We start from the raw sequence: 26952 nt of genomic DNA, 5'->3' as shown, positions 1-26952 counted from the left end.
CAACCACTCTCTCTGCACCTGGAGAAAGGAATGAAGGAGAGGGGATGGAAACGCACAGTGGTGAGATATTCTGTAGCTAAAGGTAATGTGTCAGCCTATTAATATAAAACATGCCTTATTACGTGGCTATTCAAAATCAAATACACATGTGTAGGCTAACTCTGGATTTGCTTAATCTAGGTTAGACCAATTATATACTAAAGATATCGTTTTTTTTTTACGTTTATCTTCCAAGCGTAATATGGGGTAGGCTAAATATTGTATAACCGCAAAATCATTATTTTTAATTAAATCTTTGTTTGGGTTTGGGCTCATAATAGGCATATGTGTATGCATAATCTATAATATGCATAATTGTGTTTTGAATGAATCATCACCTTAGAAAGCGCTGTCCACTTCGTGGTGTTAGGCTTTGAAACAACATCCACAACGACCATGTTTCCCACTCAGTTTCAACCTGCTGTTGGACTTCTTTCTTTATATTGATCATCACAGTGAGGGGAGTTTTAAAAGCACGATACTGTTTTGATGATGTGATTTTCGATTGCATTTACCAATAGAGCCCTGAATAGCAGGCCATTAGGACCTGATGGTCGTTAGCGACTTGGGTTCTACCAAAGCATGTCCAGTGTGCATAAAAGGAGATTACCATGCCTTTGCGGACACATAGGATTTTACTGTGGTCATGACTGCCGGTGTGGCAGTAAAACGCTCACTAAAAACAGCCCTAGTCTTGGGAATGGTCTTATATGGTCAAGTACAGGTCTGACTCTTTGTCCCTCACTGCACATTCCGGAGGGCAATTTGACTATTTCATAAAGCAGCTGACCAATAATGAAGCTACACAACAGAACATGTAATCCAATGTGGATTTAGGGGCTGTCTGTGTGTGATGTAAATACTACCAGATTGGCATCCAAAAATGGTGCTATATATATGCCACAGCTGTGCCAACGTGCCTGAAAGGAGGTTATGAAAAAAGTTAGTCTAGTGAATCAAATTATCTATGGGAGAAAAAATAAATACATTGCTGTTCTGCCTTGTTGCTGTTCTGCTTCAGTGTACAGTGTACAATGTTGTTGTCATTGTTTGATTCTTGCTTTTCGGTTGGTGAGCATTCAACAAAGCATGGCACTGGTTTTGATCACTCTCTCTGCCAAGATTAGACTGGGACATAAGCCTGATTGGCACTTCCCGCTGTGCTTTCGGTGTGCAAGAGGGGCAAATGAGACTGTTATTGAGGCCTGCAATGGACTGCTCAGGCACAAATATAACATTAATGGTATGATTTAATCCTAATCCGGGGCTATCAGAGCCATTGGGTACACATCACACTGCACGTCCAGACTCAAAGATTCAAATAGATTCAGAGTTTCGTGGGAAGCTGAACAGACAAGCCAGTATATAAAAATAGGAGTAGATCACGCCTAAATCAAAGTTGGTGTTAAACCAACAGAGCTGTGATTTAACTCAACTTCACTAATTAGCACGGATTGATTATGAAAGGGACCAATTAGGTGGTGTCACTCAGGTACTCGTTCGTCCACAACCTGGGAGCTGTAACTCTGCTAATACCGTTGCTGTGAACAGAAGTTCCTCAGAACTCCTTCCTTTCCTGTCACCAACAGGATGTAAATCCAGGGCTGTTTTTGAAAATGTACAGTAATTATGGGCTTGATTAGCATCAAGTCCATAATTAGGCTGTCCTAGACACCGGAGCTTTAATGACTGCTAACCTCTGGAGCATGCTAAACAGCACGACCTGGGGAAGGAGAGCTCGCGCTCATTTCTCACTACTAAAAGGGACACTTACAGTAAGTAATGTTGGGCCTTTACATGTTGTGACAGTGGTGACATCGTCATACATTCAAAGATCGGTGCTCTCATAATGCAGTTTTTCCTAGCCATCGTGCTTCTACACCTGCATTGCTTGCTGTTTGGGGTTTTAGGCTGGGTTTCTGTGCAGCACTTGACATCAGCTGATGTAAGAAGGGCTTTATCAATACATTTGATTAGCAGATTACATTGCTGATTAGTTAGTTGACATTGAGATATATATTGGTTTAAAGACAGAGTCTGAGCAAAGCATGAGGTAACTTCATTTAATTTAAGCACATTTGCGCATTTACTGTGTTATCATAAACAATGTTATATAACGGCTACTAAGAGAGGCTTCTCCAACGGAGTTAATGGAGATCAAAACAGAGAATGTGGTCCATTATTATTAGTAGGCCGTGTTCCTAATAGTGCATTATTCTAATAGGCATCAGTGGAGGGCAGCTTTTTGAACTGGAGCTGAGACACAACAAAAACACAACATATCAAAAAGGTCTTGGGTTGTTATGGGTGGGAGGACACTTTTAACTTTTCTTTAGTCATCAAAACAACACGGGTCAAGAGTTCACGACCTTCCTGTTTAGTCTAGATGTGTTTTATCTTTTATGTAAATACTGCCAGCCATTTTTACTGCCAGCCATAAGACTGTTAGCGGTAGGAGTAGATGTGATAGACCAGGTACTTTGATTTCAATGCAACACAATCACTCTGCCACCAGAGTCCCATTCTCTCCATGATGCATTTTTAAGAGGGGGCAATATAGAAGGCGCCACCACAAATCACTAAAGTCTTATAGGCCAATATATTCTCGAAATACACAGGCGAAATGGTTGGCTGCATACTTTATGAAAGTTCAGATTTCTGAACTCATCAGGGAAGGTACAGAAAACAATCTATCCCATAGTGATAGGCAATTCCATATCTTATCCAAAATGCATCCATCCATCCATCCATCTCTCTCTCCCTAACACATACACCCCCTTGACACTGTCTTGTACCACATCTTCACTGAATACATTACGGCAAAATAAGAGACTGACTAATAATAAATGAATGTCACTAGGGTGATAACTTTGAATTACAGCCCCTCGTCCTCCTCTATCACTCACAATCCCTCCATCTCTCCCATTGTCTGGGGAGTAGAAGGCATTGAAGAGGGGGGAGTTATTTAGAACAGAAGGTTTGGTGAATGCACCTCAAAGCTGTTCTCTTTGAGTGTACACACAAAGGCACTCAGACACAAATACACACACCAACAAGAACACGACAGCAGACATGTGTCTCCTGGAGTTCACAGGCAAGGAGAACGCTCTCATAATGCAGGTCTCTCATTGATTTATTTTTGATTTAGCTCATGGAACACTCCTCCACTCTCTCTCTGTCTCTCATTCCATCTCTCCCTCCTTGTTCAGTCCATTTTTCCTCCACGTCCTGGTTCCTGTGTGTGTGCCCGTGTGTCTGCCAATGGTACATCAGATCAATGTTTTCATCCAAACCTCGAAATGGATTCCCGAGCCCTGTCACTATACTGGCTGAAAGGCCCAAATACCATTATGTCTTATCATTCCTCTAATCCGATGTTCATCTGAAAATCATATAAACACATCTGTGCAGAGCATACAAGGAAAACATTGTTTGCCATCCATCACAATTCATCTCTGATCATCAACCTAATGGCATTGAGCCAGTGCCAACCTCTGCCGACCTACGTCAAGAGCTAAGGCTAGAGACGGAATTGAAATGTCACTGGTGTTGCAGTAAATAACAGTATATAGTATCTGTAATAAACCACCCACACATTGTTCTCCTCCAGCAGAGATAGGATGTCAGCAGGATGCCTTGACTTCATGGCTGGGGCATGGCATCTTCAGTCAAGCAGCCCCTCATATGATACATGCCCTCTGGTTTCAGCAGCCCTAATGACTGGAGCCCTGTGGAGCCACGTTTACTGTGGACATGAGGCCAGATCAGGTCAGCCAACAGGCCTACTGAGGTAAACAACAAGAGCCTGATCCAGATCTGCTCCTAGAGCCCAGACAGCTGCAAGGTCTACTAAGTTTGCACAGTGAGCTTCCAGAAATCAGATAGCAAACGCCAACCTACTTAAAACAACTGATAAACAAGGAAGGGAAAACAAGTTTGTACCCAAGGGTGGTCTTCCAGTTTAGAACAGCCAGGAGTCGCAGATGAACGAACACAACCTACTTGTCTTTGGAGCAACAACTCATGTTCTGGCAGAGTACGGGTAGGGTACAATAGGCGATTGCTCGGGGAGATTACAAAGAGACAAGAAACATTTTGATTTATTACCCAGCATTGTTTAGAATAAAAAGCTCAAAAATGTTTATCAAAGCATACCATGATCACATCTTTCTTTATAAGCAACACATTATTAAATCTGCATATGAGCTGTTTATCATATCTAGGCACTTACTGATTGCCAGAAACGCATTATGCAAATGTGCACTGGTAAACTGAGTCATCTCATACTGAATCAATTCTAATTGAAGTAACATGTCATTTCTCACAATTAAAGCATTGTTTTTTTGTGAATAGGGGTTCAATAAGGGCACGACAATATATCAATCAGTATGTGATCAATCAGGCCAATCTCTGGGGGGTTGATAAAGTGAATCCCTGCTTTCTCGGCTGACGGTCACTCTATTGTCAGATTAAAGTTCCAGGCCAATTATACAACTTTACAGCACAGTTTTGGCCTGAGGTACCAATATTCCTCTGAGGGCGAATAGAACAGCAAAGCTCTTCGTCCATCATCTGCATTTGCTAACAAAAGTCAAAATATTTGTGAACTACATTTGAAGAAATTAATGTCTGCTTTTCTGGTCAGATAATCAACGTGTTCTTTTGATCTTTTCTGCAGGACTGGATTTTATTAACCCTCTCTTAACCGTAAACTGACCACTGGGGACATTACGGATCTATCGTAGGATATAGAGCAAGTAAGAATGCTGCACTGTGGGTGGGTTTCAATTCATAATAGATATCCTCTTTCCATCTTAATAGAGACAAATGTTCAGTACCAGTCAAAAGTTTGGACACACCTACTCATTCAAGGGTTTCTTTATTTTATTTTTTACTATTTTCTACATTGTAGAATGATAGTGAAGACATCCAAACTATGAAATAACACATATGGAATCATGTCGTAACCAAAAAAGTGTTAAACAAATCAAAATACATTTTATATTTGAGATTCTTTAAAGTAGCCAACCTTTGCCTTGATGACAGCTTTGCACACTCTTGGCGTTCTCTCAACCAGCTTCATAAAGTAGTCACCTAGAATGCATTTCGAATAACAGGTGTGCAGTGGTAAAAGTTAATCTGTGGAATTTCTTTCCTTCTTAATGAATGCCTTTGAGCCAATCAGTTGTGGTGTGACAAGGTAGGGGTGGTATACAGAAGATAGCCCTATTTGGTAAAAGACCAAGTCCATATTATGGCAAGAACAGCTCAAATAAGCAAAGAGAAATGACAGTGCATTATTACTTTAAGACATGAAGGTCAGTCAATACGGAAAATTTCAAGAACTTTAAAGGTTTCTTTAAGTACAGTCGCAAAAACTACCAAGCGTTATGATGAAACTGGCTCTCATGAGGACCGCCACAGGAATGGAATACCCAGAGTGTCACGTTCTGACCATAGTTCTTTTGTATTTTCTTTGTTTTAGTGTGGTCAGGGCGTGAGTTGGGTGGGTTATCTATGTTTTGTGTTTCTATGTTGGGTTTGTCGTTTGGCCTGATATGGTTCTCAGAGGCAGGTGTTTGTCATTGTCTCTGATTGGGAACCATATTTAGGTAGCCTGTTTTGCCTTTTGGTTTGTGGGTGTTTGTCTTCAGTCTTTGTGTGTCTGCACCAGAAAGAACTGTTTCGGTTTTCACGTTTGTTGTTTTTGTATTTGTAGTGTTCAGTTTTGGATTAATTAAAATAAGATGAACACTAACCACGCTGCGCTTTGGTCCTCTCCTTCTTCCACCGAAGAAAACCATTAGACAGAGTTACCTCTGCTGCAGAGGATAAGTTCATTAGAGTTACCAGCCTCAGAAATTGCAGCCCAAATAAATTCTTCACAGAGTTAAAAAAACAGGCACATCTCAACATCAACTGTTCAGAGGAGACTGTGTGAATCAGGCCTTCATGGTCAAATTGCTGCAAAGAAACCATTACTAAAGGACACCAATAACAAGAAAATACTTTCTTGGGCCAAGAAACACGAGCAATGGACATTAGACCGCTGGAAATCTGTCCTTTGTTCTGATGAGTCCAAATTTTAGATTTTTGGTTCCAACAGAATTGGTGAGTGGATGATCTCCACATGTGTACTGTAGTTCCCACTGGGAAGCATGGAGGAGGAGTTGTGATGGCGTGGGGGTGCTTTGCTGGTGACACTGTGAGTGATCTATTTAGAATTGAAGGCACACTTAACTAGCATTGCTATCACAGCATTCTGCAGTAATACGACATCCAGCGCTTAGTGGGACTATCATTTGTTTTTCTACAGGACAATGACCCAACACACCTCCAGGCTGTGTAAGGGCTATTTGACCAAGAAAGAGAGTGATGGAGTACTGCATCAGATGACCTGGCCTCCACAATCACCCGACCTCAACCAAATTGAGATGGTTTGAGATGAGTTGGACCACAGAGTGAAGGAATAGCAGCCAACAAGTGCTCAGCATTTGTGGGAAATCCTTCAAGACTGTTGGAAACGCATCACAGGTGAAGCTGGTTGAGAGAATGCAAAGAGTGTGCAAAGCTGTCATCAATGCAAAGGGTGGCTATTTTGATTTGTTTAACACTTTTTTGATTACTACATGATTCCATGTGTTATTTTATAGTTTTGATGTTTTCACTATTATTCTACAATGTAGAAAATAGTAAAAATAAAGAAGAACCCTTGAATGAGTAGGTGTGTCCAAAATTACACTGGTACTGTAGAAGAACCATTAGCAAAAACACAGTAACACATCTAACCTGGTGTGTTTGGGGCAACCAACCAAGCAGGATGGGTCCCTGAAGTGCTTTGCCTGGTCCATTTACACATTCATCTCTTGGCCAAATCAGGGAACACATTAAGTGTTCTCTCACATCACACGTCACTTGCTTGACCTTTCAGTGTGACAACAGCCTGCGGGAACATTGCAAGGCTCCCCTCTCTTGCCTCTCAGTTTTTCCCCTGTGCTTCTGGCCTGTTTACAGACACTTTGCTTTGATATGCAAGCATCTGCGCTCCCTCCAGGCAGGGAAAAGCGACACACTACACAAGAGATAAACAAAGCTACTTCCCCTCAGCCCTCTCCAAAACGACACCCATGAGAGACTCTCTAACACTGAAGTCTCAATTCAGACATCTTGCTGGAATTGCAGGGCCTGGATGTGCTAATTATCCAGTCAGATGATGGTCTTTGTTAAGAGCACTGGTGTTTTCTAGTGCAACTTGAATTACCGTGCTAATAATGGTTAGGTTGTAGGTGGTTGGGAACCTTTCCTATTTTAGGTAGACTTTGAGGGAGAGACTCATCTGTCATTGGCCTAGAAATATTAGTGTAGATTATAGGCCTATTCCATTGACGTACGAAGGAATACGCATACTGAAATGTCACAAAGAGGATAAGGATATAGCTTGTTTGTGATCACTTGCACAGTTACCCAGTTTGCCCTCAGAATATCTAAGAGAGTGAAAAGCTGATGTGCTGAAGCCACAAGAGCCAGCTGCTCTGTCTGGATAGATCACAGTGGCCTGTTCTCTTTGAAACACAATCACAAAACTCACTGCGACTTTTCCTCTGAGAGACGAAATCCGAGAGATGTTAGAATGACTACGATGGAGAAACGGCGAGCTGAGAAAGGCAATAGAGAAGAATTGAAGGCGAGAGCCTCGAAGGAGGGGTAATAGGGGATGGATCTGTCAATAGGGGATAAAAGCCAACCGGTAAGAGTTCATTAATCACTTTCTGTTAGCCACCCTGATGAGAGACTGAGACTTGAGACCTGCAAGAGGAAAATACAATTTATCCCAACTTTTTACCCACAGCATTCGCTAGACTAACCAGGGACTCGAAACCCTTGAAAACGACCCCTTGAAAACTAATATGGGTCTATAAGAGAAGGATCGAAATCCCTATCGCGGGCAGCCAGGGACCACCAAACCCCAAAACACTAATCAACACTGACATCTCCAACTATTAATTTCATGTTCGAAAAGGATAAACAGCCTGTGGAATTTTGCAAAGTTAACATTAGATGGAGGCATTCCGAAGTTGCTCTCCTCTTTATAATTGGTTGAGTCACTGGAGGAAAGTGTATGATCAGAGTATTCCGTCTCCATAGGAACTCGTCAGGATTTGCAGCAGGATTTTGGGGAGTTTGTTTTAGTTTCGGCAGCAGAGGAGAGAGACATTCTACTGACTTAATTAATTCACTCAGCAGCACAAAGACAAATTACACTTGACTTTGAGTCTGCCCTCATACATCTCTATTTCCCACAGCGTTAAGTGTAGCCTTGTATTCTTCACTCGACTTTGTGGAGAAAATCAACAAGGCTTCTGGGTCACTCACAAAGCTCTTTAGTGGAAAAAGCTCTGTCACTCACAAAGCTCTTTAGTGGATCAATCTGAAAACCGAGGAACCATCTACACTGAACAAAAATACAAAAGCAACATGCAGCAATTTCTAAGATTTGACTGAGTTACAGTTCATATGAGGAAATCAGTCAATTGAAATAAATTCATTTGGCCCTAATCTATGGATTTCACATGACTGGGAATACAGATATGCATCTGTTGGTCACAGATACCTTAAAAAAAAGGTAGGGACATGTATCAGAAAAACAGTCAGTATCTGGAGTGACCACCAATTTGCCTCATGCAGCACAACACAATAGAGTTGATCAGGCTGTTGATTGTGACCTGTGGAATGTTGTCCCACTCCTCTTCTACGGCTGTGCGAAGTTGCTGGATATTAGTGGTACTTGTGCAAGAATTGAAAAAATATATTCAATAATAATAATTAAAACATTTTGAAAGGTAAGCGCCACACTGAAACTTTTATTTTGAATGGATACCGTCGCATCGCTTATTGCTGCAGGCGTGCGTACACTGCACTTCTTATTGCTGCTGACTTTACACATGCAGCGCATCCGCAGAGGTGAAATTTCGCGCTGCACACACTCACTGACCACTACAATAACGTTCTCGCCCCCCCACATACACACACACTGATCCAATGAAATTACAGATTTCTTGACACACACACTAATCCAATAACATTTTTATTCTGCAACACGGTTTTATTTTAAATGTGAGACGACCAATCAGATAATACCGATCATCCTCTGACAGCTAGCTTGATTGACAGCTAACTACGCAGTTGTGCTCTGTAGGCGTTGCACATGTGGATAGTTAACTGTCATTTAAGTTTTTAAAACGTGCACCTCCCTCTTCATCTACTGCTGCTTCCAATGTCAACAACAAGGCAGACAACCCAGTCCCCCGACTTTGTCAAATATGGTTTTACATATAATACAGTGAGTGTGGACCGCAGTGCGTTCTATGCAACGAGCTCTTAGCTAATGAGAGCATGAAACCCCTCCAAAATCAAAGGGATTTGGATACCAAGCACCCAAGACACAAAGATAAGACAGCTGACTTAAAAACAGTAAAATGTCAATATCTGGAGGCCTCACAAGATTCATTGAAGAAAAGGCACTTCGCATCATACCTTGTGGCCCAGCGCATTGCTAAGTGCAAAAAAAGCTGCCGCCAGCGCAGAGGATCTCATACTCCCTGCTGCGATTGATATGAAATCTTGGGAGAGTCAGCCGCCAACAAACTTAAAACTATACCCCTATCTAATGACACCATGAAGAGAATCCAGGACATGTCTGAGGACATAACGTGCCAGACATCAGAACGCATCAGTGAAAATGCCATTACGCACAGCAGCTTGATGAATCCACAGATGTGGCTCACCATAATTCTAATGGGATGGGATAATAACTTTGAGGAGCAGTTCCTTTTTAGTGCGGATTTGCCCACCACCACCACCACTTAACAGCATCTTGTCAAGCTGCAGGGACATGTCTGCGACTATTTCCCGGAGGAGAACAGGAGACAAGACGACGGGATACGGGACCCCTTTCGAGTGGAGATGGGAAGCGTCACGTTGCCAAGCAACGAAGAGGATCAGCTGGTGGAGCTGTCATTTGATCACGGACTGAGCATGCGCTTCCCGGAAATGACACTCCACAGTTCTGGTGCAGCATAGTGGGAGAATATCCTGCTCTCGCCTGTCATGCAACCAGAATCATGCTGCCGTTCAGCACTACCTATCTGTGTGAAAGTGGCTTCTCTGCTATGGCTGTGCTGAAAGCTAAAAGCAGAAACAAACTGGACAGCCAGCATGACCTCCGAGTTGCCCTGTCAACCATCACCCCAGACTTCAATAAACTTATCAAACTGAAGAAACACCCCCAGCTTTCCACTGATAGGCAACACACACACACAAAATAAATAAGTCAATATGTTAATTATTGTTGTTAATTCATTCTGACATTCATTTGACATTGTATTGAACTGGTTAAAAACGTACCCCGTAACAAACTTTAAGGTTGTGAAGTTATTCACATGGTAATTGCTGATTAAGAATTCCTAAGGATGTGTTTTTTCAATTGTAAACATTGGTAAGTGTTACTGTTCAGTAACATTATTAGACTGGCTTTGATGTCATGTTCTGAGTGTTAATGTATTACACCCCACTCCTGAACTGGTCTCCTAATTAAAATGGCTCATTCTCTTCCATTGGTACATGTTTTATCAGTTAATATGGCTGTAATGACTTTCTTTACTTCCACAATTGAGACCGAGTCTATTTAGTAAGTGAAGCCTGCCCAAGAAGGAAGCTGCAATACAACATTACTCAATTGTCATTGTCAAATTTGGGTCCCCAGCCAAAACTTCAATCCCTATATGTCAATTAGATCCCTGAACCAGTTCCCAAAGTATGGTGACTTTGACCTAAAGTGGCCTGGCGTCCATCACAGGACAGATATCCGTCCACTCAGACGAGGAGACTCTCTGGGACAACTGATCAGAGGAGTTGGAGAAGTGAATGGTGACAGATTGACCTCGCTAGCCCAGTGATAAAGTGCGGCCGGGAGTGTAAATCCTCCCTGGGTGTCTTTATGATGCTGACGAGGTTGCTGTTTGTGATGGGCTGCCATTACTGAGTGTCTCTTGCCCTGGCTCTCTCTGCCAAGACCAGGAGCTACTCATCTTCATACTGCCCAACTGCTGCGAGGGAGAGACTGAAAAACTGGGTGTGAGAGGGAGAGGGAGGGAGAAGAAAGAAAAACAGAGGAAGATACGGCTTGCTTTGTGTGTCTAAAATGGTTTCCATGTTCTGTACAAAAATTGTACACATGATAATGCATGTGTCGTCTTTTTGCATGTCAACATCTATCCAAGCCTAGCCCATCTAAGTTCACAGCAACTATTAAGAGCACATCAAACACGTCACTCAGGAGGTTTGAGTAGATTTCAGTATAATTCCCGAAGAGGGACAAAGCCAAAGTGCTATAGGGAATAGCCAGATCAATGAATAATAGAAAACAATAGAAAACAATAGAAAATGCTGACCTCGGACAATGTATCACCTTAACACATTAAAGACATCTCTTAGCCAGTAGATGTCAGAGAGACGATATTTGATTAGTGACTAAAACAAATAGCCGTTGGACAAAATTAACTCTCATCAATGGGGGACTTACACAAAGTGTGGGAACAGAGTGGAACGGAGGGCCTATAACTAGTCCGTTAGCAACAGGGCACACGAAGCCTGGCGGTGCTCACCTTGCTGGCTGGCACCATCACTCTCACTCACTCAGTTTCCACATCATGTCCAAACTGGCAGACCTCTCTGTTCCCGACCCCGAGAAGAAGTCTATTATCATGGAATTACACAATGGGGAGGCCATGACCTCCTCTCTCTCTCGCTCCTCTCTCTCTCTCCATGCTTCCACATACATTTCCTCTTAGTCTGTCCCTCTTTTATTCATCCAATCCCACAGCACACAGAGTTCTGGGAGAGTTCAAATAATCCCATGGCACAGTAACAAATCGTGGTTAGAATGGATCAGTTGTTCAGGGTTGGCCACACAAGACATCCTTTATTCCATCTGGAATGCCCTATATAGCTCTGGCAAACTGTCCCACCCCCTGGACAGGACTTTGGGTCCGTCAGGGGACAACCGGCTTAAAATCAAGCTGGCACACTAAGACTACTGGTGATAACTTTATTAAGTGTATGTCAACCTAACAAGGGCCAAGTCAGACAGCCTACTTCTAGTGTTGGGGTAGTTGATTGGTACTCCAACATAAATGGCAGAGTAACTATCCAATAAAATTGAGGGATTGAAAACTTGGTCAATCAGGGGACACCAGGTGGCCTAAAATCAACCGCAGCACTAAGACCACTACTAAGAGTGTTTGTGGTAGACGATTGGTCCTCCAACATGAATGGCAGAGATAATATCAAATGAGTGAGTTTGATCTTACCGAGTTCAGGTCCAGGCTGGTCTCCACCCACTCCTTTGCGTCATTGTATTCGTCCATTAATCCCATTATATACAGCGTGTCCAGAGAATCCACGATGGAGGCTCCCCTCAAACCACCTGCAAAACACACGGGACACAGAACAGTCAGAACCATGGGGTATAGGGACTTGCAGTGCCAGACATCACACTGCATTCTCGTTCTGGGTGAATTCAGAATGACTAGAGGTGAGGCTCAGAGACAGAAAGAAGTACCAAGAATGCACAGGTAAAGTTAAGCAAAGCCCTGAAATGCCAAACTACAGTGGCACAAACTACAGCTATCACGTCTGCATTTTTAATCTCAAATTCTGGTATGCCATTGTGTAGGCTGGATGAAAAGCGTTTACCTCCAAGATGAACAGTAACAGTCTAGCCTGCTGCATTCCTAATTGTATTCAGTACAGGAACTGTGATCCCTATGCTCCAATGGCTGGTTTTAGATGCACTTCATTTGAGGTTATTAAATTCCCTTCACAACCTTAATAAGAAATGTTCAGAGGCTTTTATTCAATCCCACCGCCCCTAAGAGCAAGATTGGATGGTCTTTTTCTTCTCATATGAAGAAATATGCGGTTCGTGGCTGGCTGAAATGGAAAGAGCTGTGAACAGAGGAATATGTGTCCTTATTGTGTTATTGAGCAAAATAGTTGCAGGAGAGACACACCAACTGAAAGCCTGAGAATGGAGTAATAACAACTAGTAGAAACTATGCCAACATATACCGCAGGACTGGCCATTACATGCATTGTCGGGCTTAAAAACAGAACTATAGGTATAGTAACCGATTCTGCTGAAAAATATGATGTGCACCTTCATGTTCACCCCTAAACAGAGCTCAACACAGAGACTGTGTCTATCTGACGCAACAACACAGCAACACAGCAACCTGGCACATGAAAGTGGTGCGATTCTTATAAGCAGTTATTGTGTAGCTCGGCAGATATGCAAATGAAAAATCGTATCTTGAGGCGACAAAATATTCATGAAGCAGAGGCAACAGAACACTGGAGGCGAGAAGGGGAGCGATTCTAGCTGATAGTTTCTCTAACCCGAGTCATTTGAATTTGGCCAGACTGTGCAACGCAGTGGGCGGCTAAGACGGCAATGGTTTGGCTTGTCTGATGTGGTTTGGGTGGCGGAGACAGACGTCAAACTCTCTTATCGTCACGCTAGCCTCCTCCCTGCAAACCCCAACTCAGCTTTCCTCTGCCCTCGATTACAATGGCTTGCTAAAGTATTCACCCCACTTGGAATTTTTCCTATTTTGTTGTCTTACAACCTGGAATTAAAATGTATTTTTTGGGGGTTGTATCATTTGATTTACACAACATGCCTACCACTTTGTAGATGCAAAATACAAACAAGAAATAAGACAAAAAAAAATAGAAAACTTGAGCATGCATAACTATTCACCCCCCCCCCCCCCCCCCCCCCCCCAAAAGTCAATACTTTGTACAGCCATCTTTGGCAGCAATTACAGCTGCAAGTCTCTTGGGGTATGTCTCTATAAGCTTGGCACATCTAGCCACTAGGATCTTTGCCCATCCTTCAAAGCAAAACTTATCCAGTACCATCAAGTTGGATGGGTTCCCTGGTGTACAGCAATCTTTAAATCATGCCACAGATTCTCAATTGGATTGAGGTCTGGGCTTTGACTAGGCCATTCAAAGACATTTAAATGTTTCCCCTTAAACCACTCCAGTGTTGCTTTAGCAGTATGCTTAGGGTCATTTCCTGGTGGAAGATTAACCTTCGTCCCAGTCTCAAATCTCTGGAAGACTGAAACAGGTTTCCCTCAAGAATTTCCCTGTATTTAGCGCCATCCTTCATTCCTTCAATTCTGACCAGTTTCCCAGTCCCTGCCGATGAAAAACATCCCCACAGCATGATGGTGCCACCCCCATGCTTCACTCTGGGGACGTTGTTCTCGGGGTGATGAGAGGTGTTGGGTTTGCGCCAGACATAGTGTTTTCCTTGATGGCCAAAAAGCTCAATTTTGGTCTCATCTGACCAGAGTACCTTCTCCATATGTTTGGGGAGTCTCCCAAATGCCTTTTGGCGAACACCAAACGTGTTTGCTAATTTCTTTCTTTAAGCAATGGCTTTTTCTGTCCACTCTTCTGTAAAGCCCAGCTCTGTGGAGTGTACGGCTTAAAGTGGTCCTATGGACAGATACTCCAATCTCCACTGTGGAACTTTGCAGCTCCTTCAGGGTTATCTTTGGTCTCTTTGTTGCCTCTCTGATTAATGCCCTCCTTGCCTGGTCCATGAGTTCTGGTGGGCGGCCCTCTCTTGGCAGGTTTGTTGTGGTGCCATATTCTTTCCATTTTTTAATAATGGATTTAATGGTGCTCCGAGGGATGTTTAAAGTTTCTGTTTTTATTTTTAAACCCAACCCTGATCTGTACTTCTCCACAACTTTGTCCCTGACCTGTTCGGAGAGCTCCTTGGTCTTCATGGCGCTGCTTGCTTTGTGGTGCCCCTTGCTTAGTGGTGTTGTAGACTCTGGGGCCTTTCAGAACAGGTGTATATATACTGAGATCATGTGACAGATCATGTGACACTTAGATTGCACACAGGTGGACTTTATTTAACTAATTATGTGACTTCTGAAGGTAATTAGTTGCACCAGATCTTATTTAGGGGCTTCATAGCAAAGGGGGTGAAAACATACTCACGTGCCGCTTTTCTGTTTTCTTTCCCATTTCACTTCACCATTTTGGACTATTTTGTGTATTTCCATTACATAAAATCCAAATAAAAATCTATTTAAATTACAGGTTGTAATGCAACAAAATAGGAAAATGGCCAAGGGGGATGAATACTTCTGCAAGGCACTGTATATCTGCCTCAGATTTATTTCTAATCTAAATAATCATAGCATACATGTAATATTAGCCTACAGTATGTGCTTTTCAGATTACCCAGAAAGCCTCTCACATTGTTAACCTTTCACTCTACCACAGTGCCAACTGAGGTCAGCTGATAAGGTCAGTGGAGAGGGTGGAGGGTGCAGGGATGAGGGTTCGTAGGTGACATGGCTGAGGGATTAGCGTAATATGTCCATGGCCTCGCCGGCTGATACAGTACAGTTAAGTTACACACTACCAGCCAGCCCTATGTCATATACAGTTGAAGTCGGAAGTTTACATACACTTAGGTTGGAGTCATTAAAACTAGTTTTTCAACCACTTCACAAATGTCTTGTTAGCAAACTATAGTTTTGGCAAGTCGGTTAGGCCATCTACTTTGTGCATGACACAAGTAATTTTTCCAACAATTGTTTACAGACAGATTATTTTACTTATAATTCTCTGTATCACAATTCAAGTGGGTCAGAAGTTTGCATACACTGAGTTGACTGTGCCTTTAAACAGCTTGGAAAATTCCTGAAAATTATGTAATGGCTTTAGAAGCTTCTGATAGGCTAATTGACATCATTTGAGTCAATTGGAGGTGTACCTGTGGATGTATTACAAGGCGTACCTTCAAACTCAGTGCTTCTTTGCTTGACATCATGGGAAAATCAAAAGAAATCAGCCAAGACCTCAGAAAAAAATTGTGGACCTGCACAAGTCTGGTTCATCCTTGGAAGCAATTTCCAAATGCCTGAAGGTACCACGTTCATCTGTACAAAGACTAGTACGCAAATGTAACAGTATAACTTTACATCGTCCCCTCGCCCCGACACGGGCGCGAACCAGGGACCCTCTGCACACATCAATAACGGTCGCCCACGAAGCATCGTTACCCATCACTCCACAAAGGCCGCGGTACTTATACGTTTCAGAGCAAGTGATGTAACTGATTGAAACGCTACTAGCGCGTACCCGCTAACTAGCTAGCCATTTCACATCCGTTACACTCACCCCCCTTTCAACCTCCTCCTTTTCCGCAGCAACCAGTGATCCGGGTCAACAGCATCAATGTAACAGTATAACTTTACGTCGTCCCCTCGCCCCGACACGGGCGCTAACCAGGGACCCTCTGCACACATCAACAACAGTCAACCACGAAGCGTCGTTACCCATCGCTCCACAAAAGCCGCGGCCCTTGCAGAGCAAGGGGCAACCCTACTTAATGTCTCAGAGCAAGTGACGTAACTGATTGAAATGCTACTAGCGCGCACCCGCTAACTAGCTAGCCATTTCACATCCGTTACACTCACCCCTCTTTCAACCTCCTCCTTTTCCGCAGCCACCAGTGATCCGGGTCAACAGCATCAATGTAACAGTATAACTTTAAACCGTCCCCTCGCCCCGACACGGGCGCGAACCAGGGACCCTCTGCACACATCAACAACTGACACCCACGAAGCGTCGTTAGCCATCGCTCCACAAAAGCCGCGGCCCTTGCAGAGCAAGGGGCAACCCTACTTATACGTTTCAGAGCAAGTGACGTAACTGATTGAAACGCTACTAGCGCGTACCCGCTAACTAGCTAGCCATTTCACATCCGTTACACAAATATAAACACCATGGGACCACGCAGCCGTCATACTGCTCAGGAAGGAGATGCGTTCTGTCTCCCAGAGATGATGACTTTGGTGCAAAAAGTGCAAATCAATCCCAGAACAACAGCAAAGGACCTTGTGAAGATCCTAGAGGAAACGGGTACAAAAGTATCTATATCCACAGTAAAAACAAGTACTATATCGACATAGTACATATCGACAACCTGAAAGGCCGCTCAGCAAGGAAGAAGCCACTGCTCCAAAACCGCCATAAAAAAAGCCAGACTACGGTTTGCAACTGCACATGAGGACAAAGATCATACTCTTTGGAGAAATGGCCTGTTTGTCCAAATGGAACTGTTTGGACATAATGACCATTGTTATGTTTAGAGGAAAAAGGGGGATGCTTGCAAGCCGAGGAACACCATCCCAACCGTGAAGCAAGGGGGTGGCAGCATCATGTTGCGGGGGTGCTTTGCTGCAGAAGGGACTGGTGCACTTCACAAAATAGATGGCATCATGAGGCAGGAAAATTATGTGGCTGTGGCTATATTGAAGCAACATCTCAAGACATCAGTCAGGAAGTTAAAGCTTGGTCGCAAATGGGTCTTCCAAATGGACAATAACACCAAGCATACTTCCAAAGTTGTGGCAAAATGGCCTCAGGACAACAAAGTCAAGGTATTGGAGTGGCCATCACAAAGCCCTGACCTCAATCCTGTAGAAAATTTGTGGCCAGAAATGAAAAAGCGTGTGCGAGCAAGGAGGCCTACAAACCTGACTCAGTTACGCTAGCTCTGTCAGAAGGAATGGGCCGAAATTCACCCAACTTACTGTGGGAAGCTTGTGGAAGGCTACCTGAAACGTTTGACCCAAGTTAAACAATTTAAAGGCAATGCTACCAAATACTAATTGATTGTATGTAAACTTCTGACTCACTGAGAATGTGATGAAAGAAAAAAAAGCTGAAATAAATCCTTCTCTCTACTATTATTCTGACATTTCACATTCTTAAAATAAAGTGGTGATCCTAACTGACCTACAACAGGGAACTTTTACTAGGATTAAATGTCAGGAATTGTGAAAAACTGAGTTTAAATGTATTTGGCTATGTAAACTTCCGACTTCAACTGTATTAGGGCTGTTGGTCCCACTTTATTTGGATAGTCCAGATTTTCCATCTGTAGATGGTCTTCGGATGGTCATACTATCAACAAACTATACGTTGCTAAGCAATTACTTTCTAAGGTTATGGTTAAGGTTAGGGCTAGGGTTAAGTTTAGCGTTAGAGCTAGGGTCAGGGTTAGCAGATAGATAGTGTTACCAGGCTATTCACTCGATTTTATCCCTTGGAGGACTGCAGTGCTTTTCTCAGTCATAATTCTTCACACGGCCACTTTGCTCCAAACCTTTAATTCTGATGAGTGGTTGCAGGGCTCAGTGACAGGGATCTCAGTGTGTTGTCTCTCCCCTGCCACGGCCAGTCGCCTCCTATCTAATACATGCAGCCACCCACCAACCACGCAGCTAGTCACCTCCCATCAGCCACACACCCCTACCCACCAACCACGCAGCTAGTCACCTCCCATCAGCCACACACCCCTACCCACTAACCACGCAGCTATTCAAATCCCATCTACCACCACCCCTACCCTGCAACCACGCAGCTAGTCAACTCCCATCTACCACCACCCCTACCCACCAACCACGCAGCTAGTCACCTCCTATCAGCCACACACCCCTACCCACCAACCACGCAGCTAGTCACCTCCTATCAGCCTCACACCCCTACCCACCAACCATGCAGCTAGTCACCTCCCATCTACCACACACCCCTACCCACCAACCACGCAGCTAGTCACCTCCTATCAGCCACACACCCCTACCCACCAACCACACAGCTAGTCCCCTCCCATCTACCACACACCCCTACCCACCAACCACGCAGCTAGTCACCTCCCATCAGCCACGCACCCCTACCCACCAACCACGCAGCTAGTCACCTCCTCCCATCTAACACACATCTCAGCCCACCTCAGCTGGGTTTACCCTGACAGGGGTTCACCTTACATTGACACTGAGAGAGCACTGCTACCGTCCAGCTATACCTAGGCCGATTCAGAGTTGAGATGAGCATGCATAACTTGGGCACTGCTACCCTCCAGCTAGAGACACTGCCCAGTCACTGCCCAGTCATGGGAAATCCATAGATTAGGGCCTAATGAATTTATTTAAATTGACTGATTTCCTTATATACTGTAACTCTTATATTTTTGTTCAGTAGTTTCACATACGCTATGAAGGTAATGTACATCACTGACATCTTGCCGACACTGTGAAAACTCTGTGAAACAAAGTGAACTTTTTCCTGTCTCGAGCAGATCTCGTTGCTAAGTCCATTGCCAGCAAACGAAGACTCTCAAAAGCATATTCTCCATTTCCGTTTGTGAAGGACTCTCACTATGCTCAGTGAGCACTTGACTGTACTGTTGCAATTTGATGACAAATCATATTTCAGAGCACACAGAGAAAAAAAAGCGATAGCTAATACCCCTCATTACCAATCCCGGCGGAGGCGAACGTCAGGGAGCAGTGGAGTGTGGAAAATTCCTATTGAAAACAGCAGCAACAAAGCACAGATGATTGATGGACTCAGATGAGAGAGGTAACAGATACATCCATCACACATTACTCTCAGGGTTCCATGGCGTGGCCCAAACATAGGCCTTAATTATTTCAGAGGCCCTTCACCTGGAAGGGTCCTACTCCAAGGTGCCTTGGTGGGGGTATGAGCACTTGGTGCAGGTAGGGTTACTGGGGTATTTATCAATCCATTTTACACATGGGAGTGGCTTTGTTCATCACAATCAGGTAGTACCGACCATTAACCATCAAAGCTTAAGTGAGGTATCTATAATCTAACCTTGTTATAGTCAAGCACAAAAACAACACCATCCATCTATAGATTCTCGGTGTTGTGTTTGCCACACGTGAGTGCTTGGAGACACAAACGAGACAGTAGAAATGATTTTGTAATAACAGTTGTTCGCCAAACTGAAACGTAATCACATATCATGTGTTTAAATTCATACCAATTAATTATAAGATAACCATTTGAAATGCTGTAATAAACTGATCCTGTTATGAACTGGTTTGCTATGCTCCCACATTCCAAATTGATACGAAAACAAAAGAGTAAACATTGCAATTGCTATGCAACTGTAATTACTTTAACATTCATTACTTTAACATTCATTACTTTAACATTCATTACTTTAACATTCATTTAAGCAAATATTATTTGGATCTAATTCCTTCCCCCTAGCAACTCAGGAGCTCATCACAGTAGAGTCATTCATATCATTAATTTTGTGTGTGTGTGTGTGTGTGTGTGTGTGTGTGTGTGTGTGTGCGTGTGCGTGTGCGTGTGTGTGTGTGTGTGTGTGTGTGCGTGTGCGTGTGTGTGTGTGCGTGTGTGTGTGTGTGCGTGAGTGAGTGAGAAAGTGTGTGTATTTGTGTGTGTGTATGCGTGTTTTCCATAATAAGTGTATGTACAAGCATGTGTGTGTGTGTGTTCATCGGCATGTATTCTAGGTTGGAAATGAGTGGGAGAGATTGTATGTGTGTTACTGTGTATTGTGTGTACAGAGTGCATAGGAACCTATTGGTGAAACATTGGCTGGTGGATGTTCAATTATCAAAGCTGTCACTGGCAAGGCAACAGGGTCAGGTTGGTTATACTAGAGAGCCTATATACACATGGTCAATCAATCAACTCACTCACTCACGTCCACGTCCACAGACACACACACCACCACACACGGACACACACAGGCCTGCACGCACACAGAAACACACTCACGCACATGCAAACACATGCCCGTACACACACCCAACACACATACAGCACACATGGCAACAAATTCTCGTGTTAACCATTGAGACAAGCAGCAAGCAGCATGCTGGAACAACATTCCCTCTGAGCAACCTCTTACCCTATAGGGCTAATCAATAAATAAACTGTTCTGTTCATACAGAAACAAATGGATGATTTGATCACCTCTTTGCATTGACAACGATGAAATTGCATTCAATAGGCTATAACTTCATTAACCCTCTCATGGACAACGTTGAAGGCATTGTTGGAGAACCTATACGTACTGTATATACTGTATGGAACATTGGCCACCATTCAGTGAGGACCTTCAGTAGTTACCATTGACGACAGAAGAAGAACCAGAGACCAAAAAAAATGGATCTACACTGCTAATTTGTTCTGCAGTCTCGTTCAATTAAGCTCTCAAACGTACACCATAAACCGTGAGAGAAATAGCCCGGTAACATATCAAGGTGACTTTAATAGATAGAGACTCTGGTAATATCACATTAATTACACCAGTCTTTTATTACTGAGTGTGGCTGTCACCAGGGTAACGCTGGCCTCGTTGACGTCAGCGCACGTGTCCTCGTAGCTTACCGTTCAGGTCCCAGTGAGTGGTATCTGGGGTTCAGATTTAGCCGTGACATGTCAGTGTTCAGGAATCGAATTTGTTGAATGTACTTAAGAGGTGTCTGTGTAGCATGGAACTGCACTGAGGGTGAAGGGGTTGGTGAAGTTGAGAAGAGAAGGATGAGAGCATATTGGGGAAAAGCCAGGGAGGGTAAAATGTGTTGTGAACGTGTTCCAAGAAAGAGAGAGGGAGGGGGGGGGGGGGGTCTTAACAGCAAAGAGAAAGGTGAGGAGGAGGGATGTAAGAAATACCAAGGCTATCAATCAGAGTGGAGTTTTCAGCAGTATTTTATTACATTTTTCTTTCGCCTTTATTTAACTATCGGTATGGAATATCAATGTCACAGTTTAGCCTCAGACAAACACCTGACGGTAGTGTCAATTGAATTCAAATAGAGACGAGTGGCCAAAATTCATTTGACCTATTCGAGCTGACGATAGTTAAACCACAAATATACTTTTTCCTCTCGGGATTGAGGTCACGGGGTAATTATTGCAATGGTATATCCTTAGTTGGTCTTTCAAGATTTTCTGTCAACAATGTTTTCTTTCCTTTCATGTCATGTGGTGTCTGTCGCAAGTGTGACATTCTTCTGGATCGTCAGACCTTTGTGTTCTTGGTGGTTTGCCAGCTCACCCTGGATATTTTTAACACAACAATTATTTTTTGTCTACAGTTCCCAGTCAGAGTAGCCGTCTGGAGCCCAGTGAGTTTGGCCCTCTCAGGAGAAACATCCTCCTCCAACTACTGCTGAAACCACCTGATGTGGCCAAACCAACCACAGGCTGTAAGGGAAATGTCTGGCTCACCACGCTTTGTTTCAGTCTACTAGGAATAAGTCAGAGAGATTGGTGACAATGTAAAAAGAAAAGTGCTACTTTTGACAAAACACACTATTACTTGAAATGGATATTGGTACTTTCGAAATAGTTTCCTACCCACTTCAATCTCACGGAACCTCCCCATGAGAGCATTCAAACCCACACAAACCTAGATCACTTAGACACACTGAATCCAATGAACTCTCAAACCTCCCTAATGGTAAACATCATACATTCTCTGGTCCCTGTAAGTAAACTGGGAGATGATCAGCAGTATATAGGCAAGAGCAATAGAGCCTCTGTTTGAATCAAACATAACAACTACATGATTGCCATGGAGACATAGCTGTTGTTATGGGAGCTGTTTACTGATGCACATGATCTAAGCCTGAGGGGAGCTGTGTGTGTGTGTACGTCTGTGTGTGTTTGTGTCTATGTGGTTGTTTGTGTGTGTGTGTGTCTGACAGTGATGTAGCACCGATGTCCAGTCGAGTCCCAACCGGTTGTAGCAGAGGGCTGGGAGAGGATGAGGCAGGGAGAGAGTGGGAGACAGTGTGTGTAAAGTCTGCCTCTCGGTGTAGGGCCACACAGAGCAGACACACACCGGCTGGTGACCTGCTCTAACGTCCAGCTGCATGCTGATTCAAACCATTTATCAGCATAGAAAAATGTCAGAAGTCGGAATGTACTTCGGAAAGCTTCAAGGCAATAATGCCTGTTGACAATCTACAAAAATGAATTACCTCTCATAATACAGAGTAAACCTCTGGTCTGACAAGGTCCATTACACAATATCACCCCTAAACAAACGTACTGACTGCAGTGTCTGCCTGTGTGGCTGTTGTTACAGTGGGTATCTATTCGTCATCATCTGAGCACCAGAGTGGCCACCAAGGAAGCAGAACCCAGAACACAACACAGAGAACCAATAATGTGATTCCCTCTCTCCTCATTACGTCTTTATAATGTTCCTGGGGGGGGAATGAACAACTAGACAAATCCTAATGACATAAAGTAGACTATCCCTGTAACGGATTGGCCTCGTCTATTTGGTGTTATGTTTTTCAGACACCGCAGCCAAAATACAAGACCCAGCCAATGAGCTTAACAGGCCTAGTTCCTCAAGTTGTCAGTCTTCCTCAAGTTGTCAATTAGATGATGTCAGTTAATTTGCCACTATGGGACCGCGAGACAAGCACAGAGTATCTCAGCCCCACCCAGTCCTGTCAGATGTTACAATATCTCCAACGAGATTACAGACGGCATACTGTGCTATCGAACCCCTCTGTCCATCCATCCACCCCCTCCCACTCTCACCACGATGGATTGACACACAGCCACAGTGGGGTAGAAGATTATATCTGATGCTATATTAATTGTCAAACCACCACATCTGATTGGAGGTGACAAATGTGCCATGATTGGTCAATTATTTCAGACCAGGATAGGCCTATGGTGCGAACAATTCAACGACATTGATACCAATAGTAAATAGCTATAGCAGAAAGAGCCTACAACACAAATTGGAGGCACTCAGTCTTCAGCTCAGGAAACTGGGGCTGCAGCGTAGCCTAGTGGTTGGAGCGTTGGACTAGTAACTGAAAGGTTGCAAGTTCGAATCCCCGAGCTGACAAATCTGTAGTTCTGCCCCTGAACAAGGCAGTTAACCTGCTGTCATTGAAAGTAAGAATTTGTTCTTAACTGACTTGTCTAGTTAAATAAATGTTAAAATATATATAATTGACAGGTCTTCCTGTTTCCAGACGGAGATGCAGAGTGAAGTTAGCATTAGTTTTCGCTCCAGCTGTAAGCTGAAGTAGAGAACTCCCCTGGTCTCCCCATCTCTCCTGGAGATTAAACAGAGCAGCCTTGCCTGTCAGCTGTGCTATACACAGACAAACACGCGCAGGCACGCTGCACACCGACAGACACACACAGCCACCTGAGTAATGTTTGCCTGGGCCAATTAAAATGGGTTAGAATAACCTGGCCAACCTGCTGATGGAGAGGACCCGTCCGCTAGAGAAATGAAAGCAGCATCGTTAGTGCACACAAGTGTAGGCGAGGAGGTTACCCAGAGGGAGGAAGTGTGTGTGTGTGTGTGTGTGTTGATCCATCCTACTTTATAAACAAACTGCCCCAAAGTATATATTGTATATAGACTGGCTGTGGATTTGGAAATCCCATTAAATAATCATCTAGTGTGATTGTATGTTGTCATATGGGATATTACAAACGGTGGGAAATCATTTACATCTTTAGAATATTAAGTTATAGAGCATTTTCCAACAAACCAAACATTTTGTAAAGAGAGAAAAGTATTTACACACTGTGTGCATAGCAATGAATTAACAATCCACCAATAATTGGTTCATTTAAAAACTCAGCAGGTGCACTCACCTATAATTTCATGCAGTCACCTGTAATTTCACAGCAAATTGCAAAGGTCAAAAAGCTGTCATCTCTTTCTAACATTTGTTGAAATTCAAATCCTTAACTCATTCAACAACCTTTAAACACCAGAACAAAACTTTGTCCCTCCACCTTTCCAAACTCTCCTTTACTCACTCTGAGAACTCAATTAATTTCTTAAACTCCAACATTGCTCTCTCTGTCTCTGTTCTCTCTTCTCTCCGTTTGTAGTTTCAGGGATGCCATGGGCTCTTGGCACAGTTATCCTGTTCCCCCCTCTCTCTGAAGTGTGGCCCAGACTGTAACAGTGGTTTGAAAAGTTTCTCTGACCCCTCCGGCAGGATACACCAACACAAAGCATTCATTTCACACCTTTTATTTATTCATTCCCCCTTTCCTCTCCACACAGGGGGACGGAGAGACAAACCACTATGCAGTATCCACTCTCTAATCATGCTCTGTCTGGGGCACCGCGAGTCACACCTTTACCGCCCAATTACCAATGGATCCCTTGGATACCTGAGCAGGTCGACCAATGAATAACCTGTATGCACAGACACACTAGTGGTGGAGTGTGAAGAAGAATGATTATAATTGGTTCAAGGAGAGAGAATGTGTGCTGGGCCTATTAGTCAGTGAGGGCCCTTATCTGTTGAAACTGTGTGGTGGTCACCACAGTAACAAAAAACACTTCTGCTGTGTTAATGGGTAGGGAGGGATCGAAAATGCTGTGAATGCTAGCTGTGAATAGGAACTGTGAGCTGCATTGTCAGTGTTGTTTCAATGGGCAAAAACCTATATGGTATATCAGGGGATTTAACAGAGCATAAACTAAGTAAGGAGACATACATACATACAAAGTTTTCCAGTCAATACTCCACATAGAAAGTAGGTCTACACTGAGAACAAGGAGAGATACTATATACAGTATACCATGGTTGTGGATATAAATGGATTATATAGTAGACTAAGTAGAGGCAAGAACAGACTGATTGGTGGATGTATGATGGGGAAAACGCAAACACTTTGTGAGTATTCCATTGCACTCTGCATGGCTACGGGGACACGCAGTGGCCTAGAGTGAGCCAAGGATGGGATATAAATAGAAGAAAAAGAGAAAGAACCAAAAATCTGCTCCTTAATGCGACCGTGAGCTTAGAGGCTTGAGGGAGTGACGGCTGGTGATTAAAGTGCCAAGCTGATTACCTACACCCCACGGCCCATGTCACGGACCATGTCATCGACTCAAATAGCCATGAGGACGTCATCATCTGGGTCACTGTGTCTTCGACGCGACACGTACATCACGTCGGGCGACTTGGACAAGACTGACCGGTTTACATAAACTCTGGGTCGGGAGCCAGTAGACGGGATGAGTCGTTTAAGGGAATAACAGACATAAGAATGAGATATAAAGTTGTAGGTCCAGGTAAGTCAACCCCTGATCTTTGACCCTAACTATTTCTCTCTACGATAGAGTACAGTACAATCCCTTTTAATCCCCCTGCTTTGTCGTACATGTTGCTACCAGTTTTCCATTATATTGACTGTGTAATCCCTATGGCGAGGGGCTTGTTGATGCGCTCATGTTCAGTACAGTGGGGTTTGATTTGTTTGTTTTAATCCAAGGATGGGGAAAGGGGTAGTCTGTGGTGGTGAGGTTTAATAGAAATGAATCCTTCCCCCTCCGTCCTATCAACTACTGTATGTCCTCACAGTGGAGCTAGAAGATATATTTGCATGGCTCAGAGCAGTGTAGTTGTCACAGTAGAGACTGGCAACAAAGCGAGACCATGACGAGTATCGTCAGCTGAAGACGAGCTTCCACTGGATCGCTGTCAATCCTTGAAGTGATGACGCAACATACTCCCTGCAATCTCAATGAGCTAGCGCACCCTCTCTAGCACCAGGGTCAGCGCACTCTCAAATGTTGTTTTTTGCCATCATTGTAAGCCTGCCACACACACACTATATGATACATTTATTAAACATAAGAATGAGTGTGAGTTTTTGTCACAACCCGGCTTGTGGGAAGTGACAAAGAGCTCTTACAGGACCAGGGCACAAATAATAATATAATAATAATCAATAATTTTGCTCTTTATTTAGCCATCTTACATATAAAACCTTATTTGTTCATCAAAAATTGTGAATAACTCACCACAGGTTAATGAGAAGGGTGTGCTTGAATGATGCACATCTCTGCAATGTTGGGTTGTATTGGAGAGAGTTTCAGTCTTTTTCCACACACAGTCTGTGCCTGTATTTAGTTTTCATGCTAATGGGGGCCAAGAATCCACTCTCACATAG

The 26952-nt window shown here is 43.5% G+C and overlaps 1 protein-coding gene across 3 annotated transcripts in view; it reads right to left on the bottom strand.

The window, feature by feature from the left end:
- Positions 1-26952, bottom strand: part of LOC129837231 (mannosyl-oligosaccharide 1,2-alpha-mannosidase IC-like) — a 210754-nt gene that overhangs the window by 71242 nt on the left and 112560 nt on the right. For all 3 annotated transcript variants that reach the window (XM_055903228.1, XM_055903230.1, XM_055903229.1), the window contains exon 3: positions 12408-12523. In XM_055903228.1, the coding sequence (XP_055759203.1) occupies positions 12408-12523 (116 nt within the window). The remainder of the gene's footprint in view (positions 1-12407; positions 12524-26952) is intronic.

Source organism: Salvelinus fontinalis, chromosome 38 (genome assembly GCF_029448725.1).
Source record: "Salvelinus fontinalis isolate EN_2023a chromosome 38, ASM2944872v1, whole genome shotgun sequence".
Classification (NCBI taxonomy): domain Eukaryota; kingdom Metazoa; phylum Chordata; class Actinopteri; order Salmoniformes; family Salmonidae; genus Salvelinus; species Salvelinus fontinalis.
The sequence above is the reverse complement of the archived record's forward strand: the minus strand, read 5'-3'. Positions and strand labels throughout refer to the sequence as shown.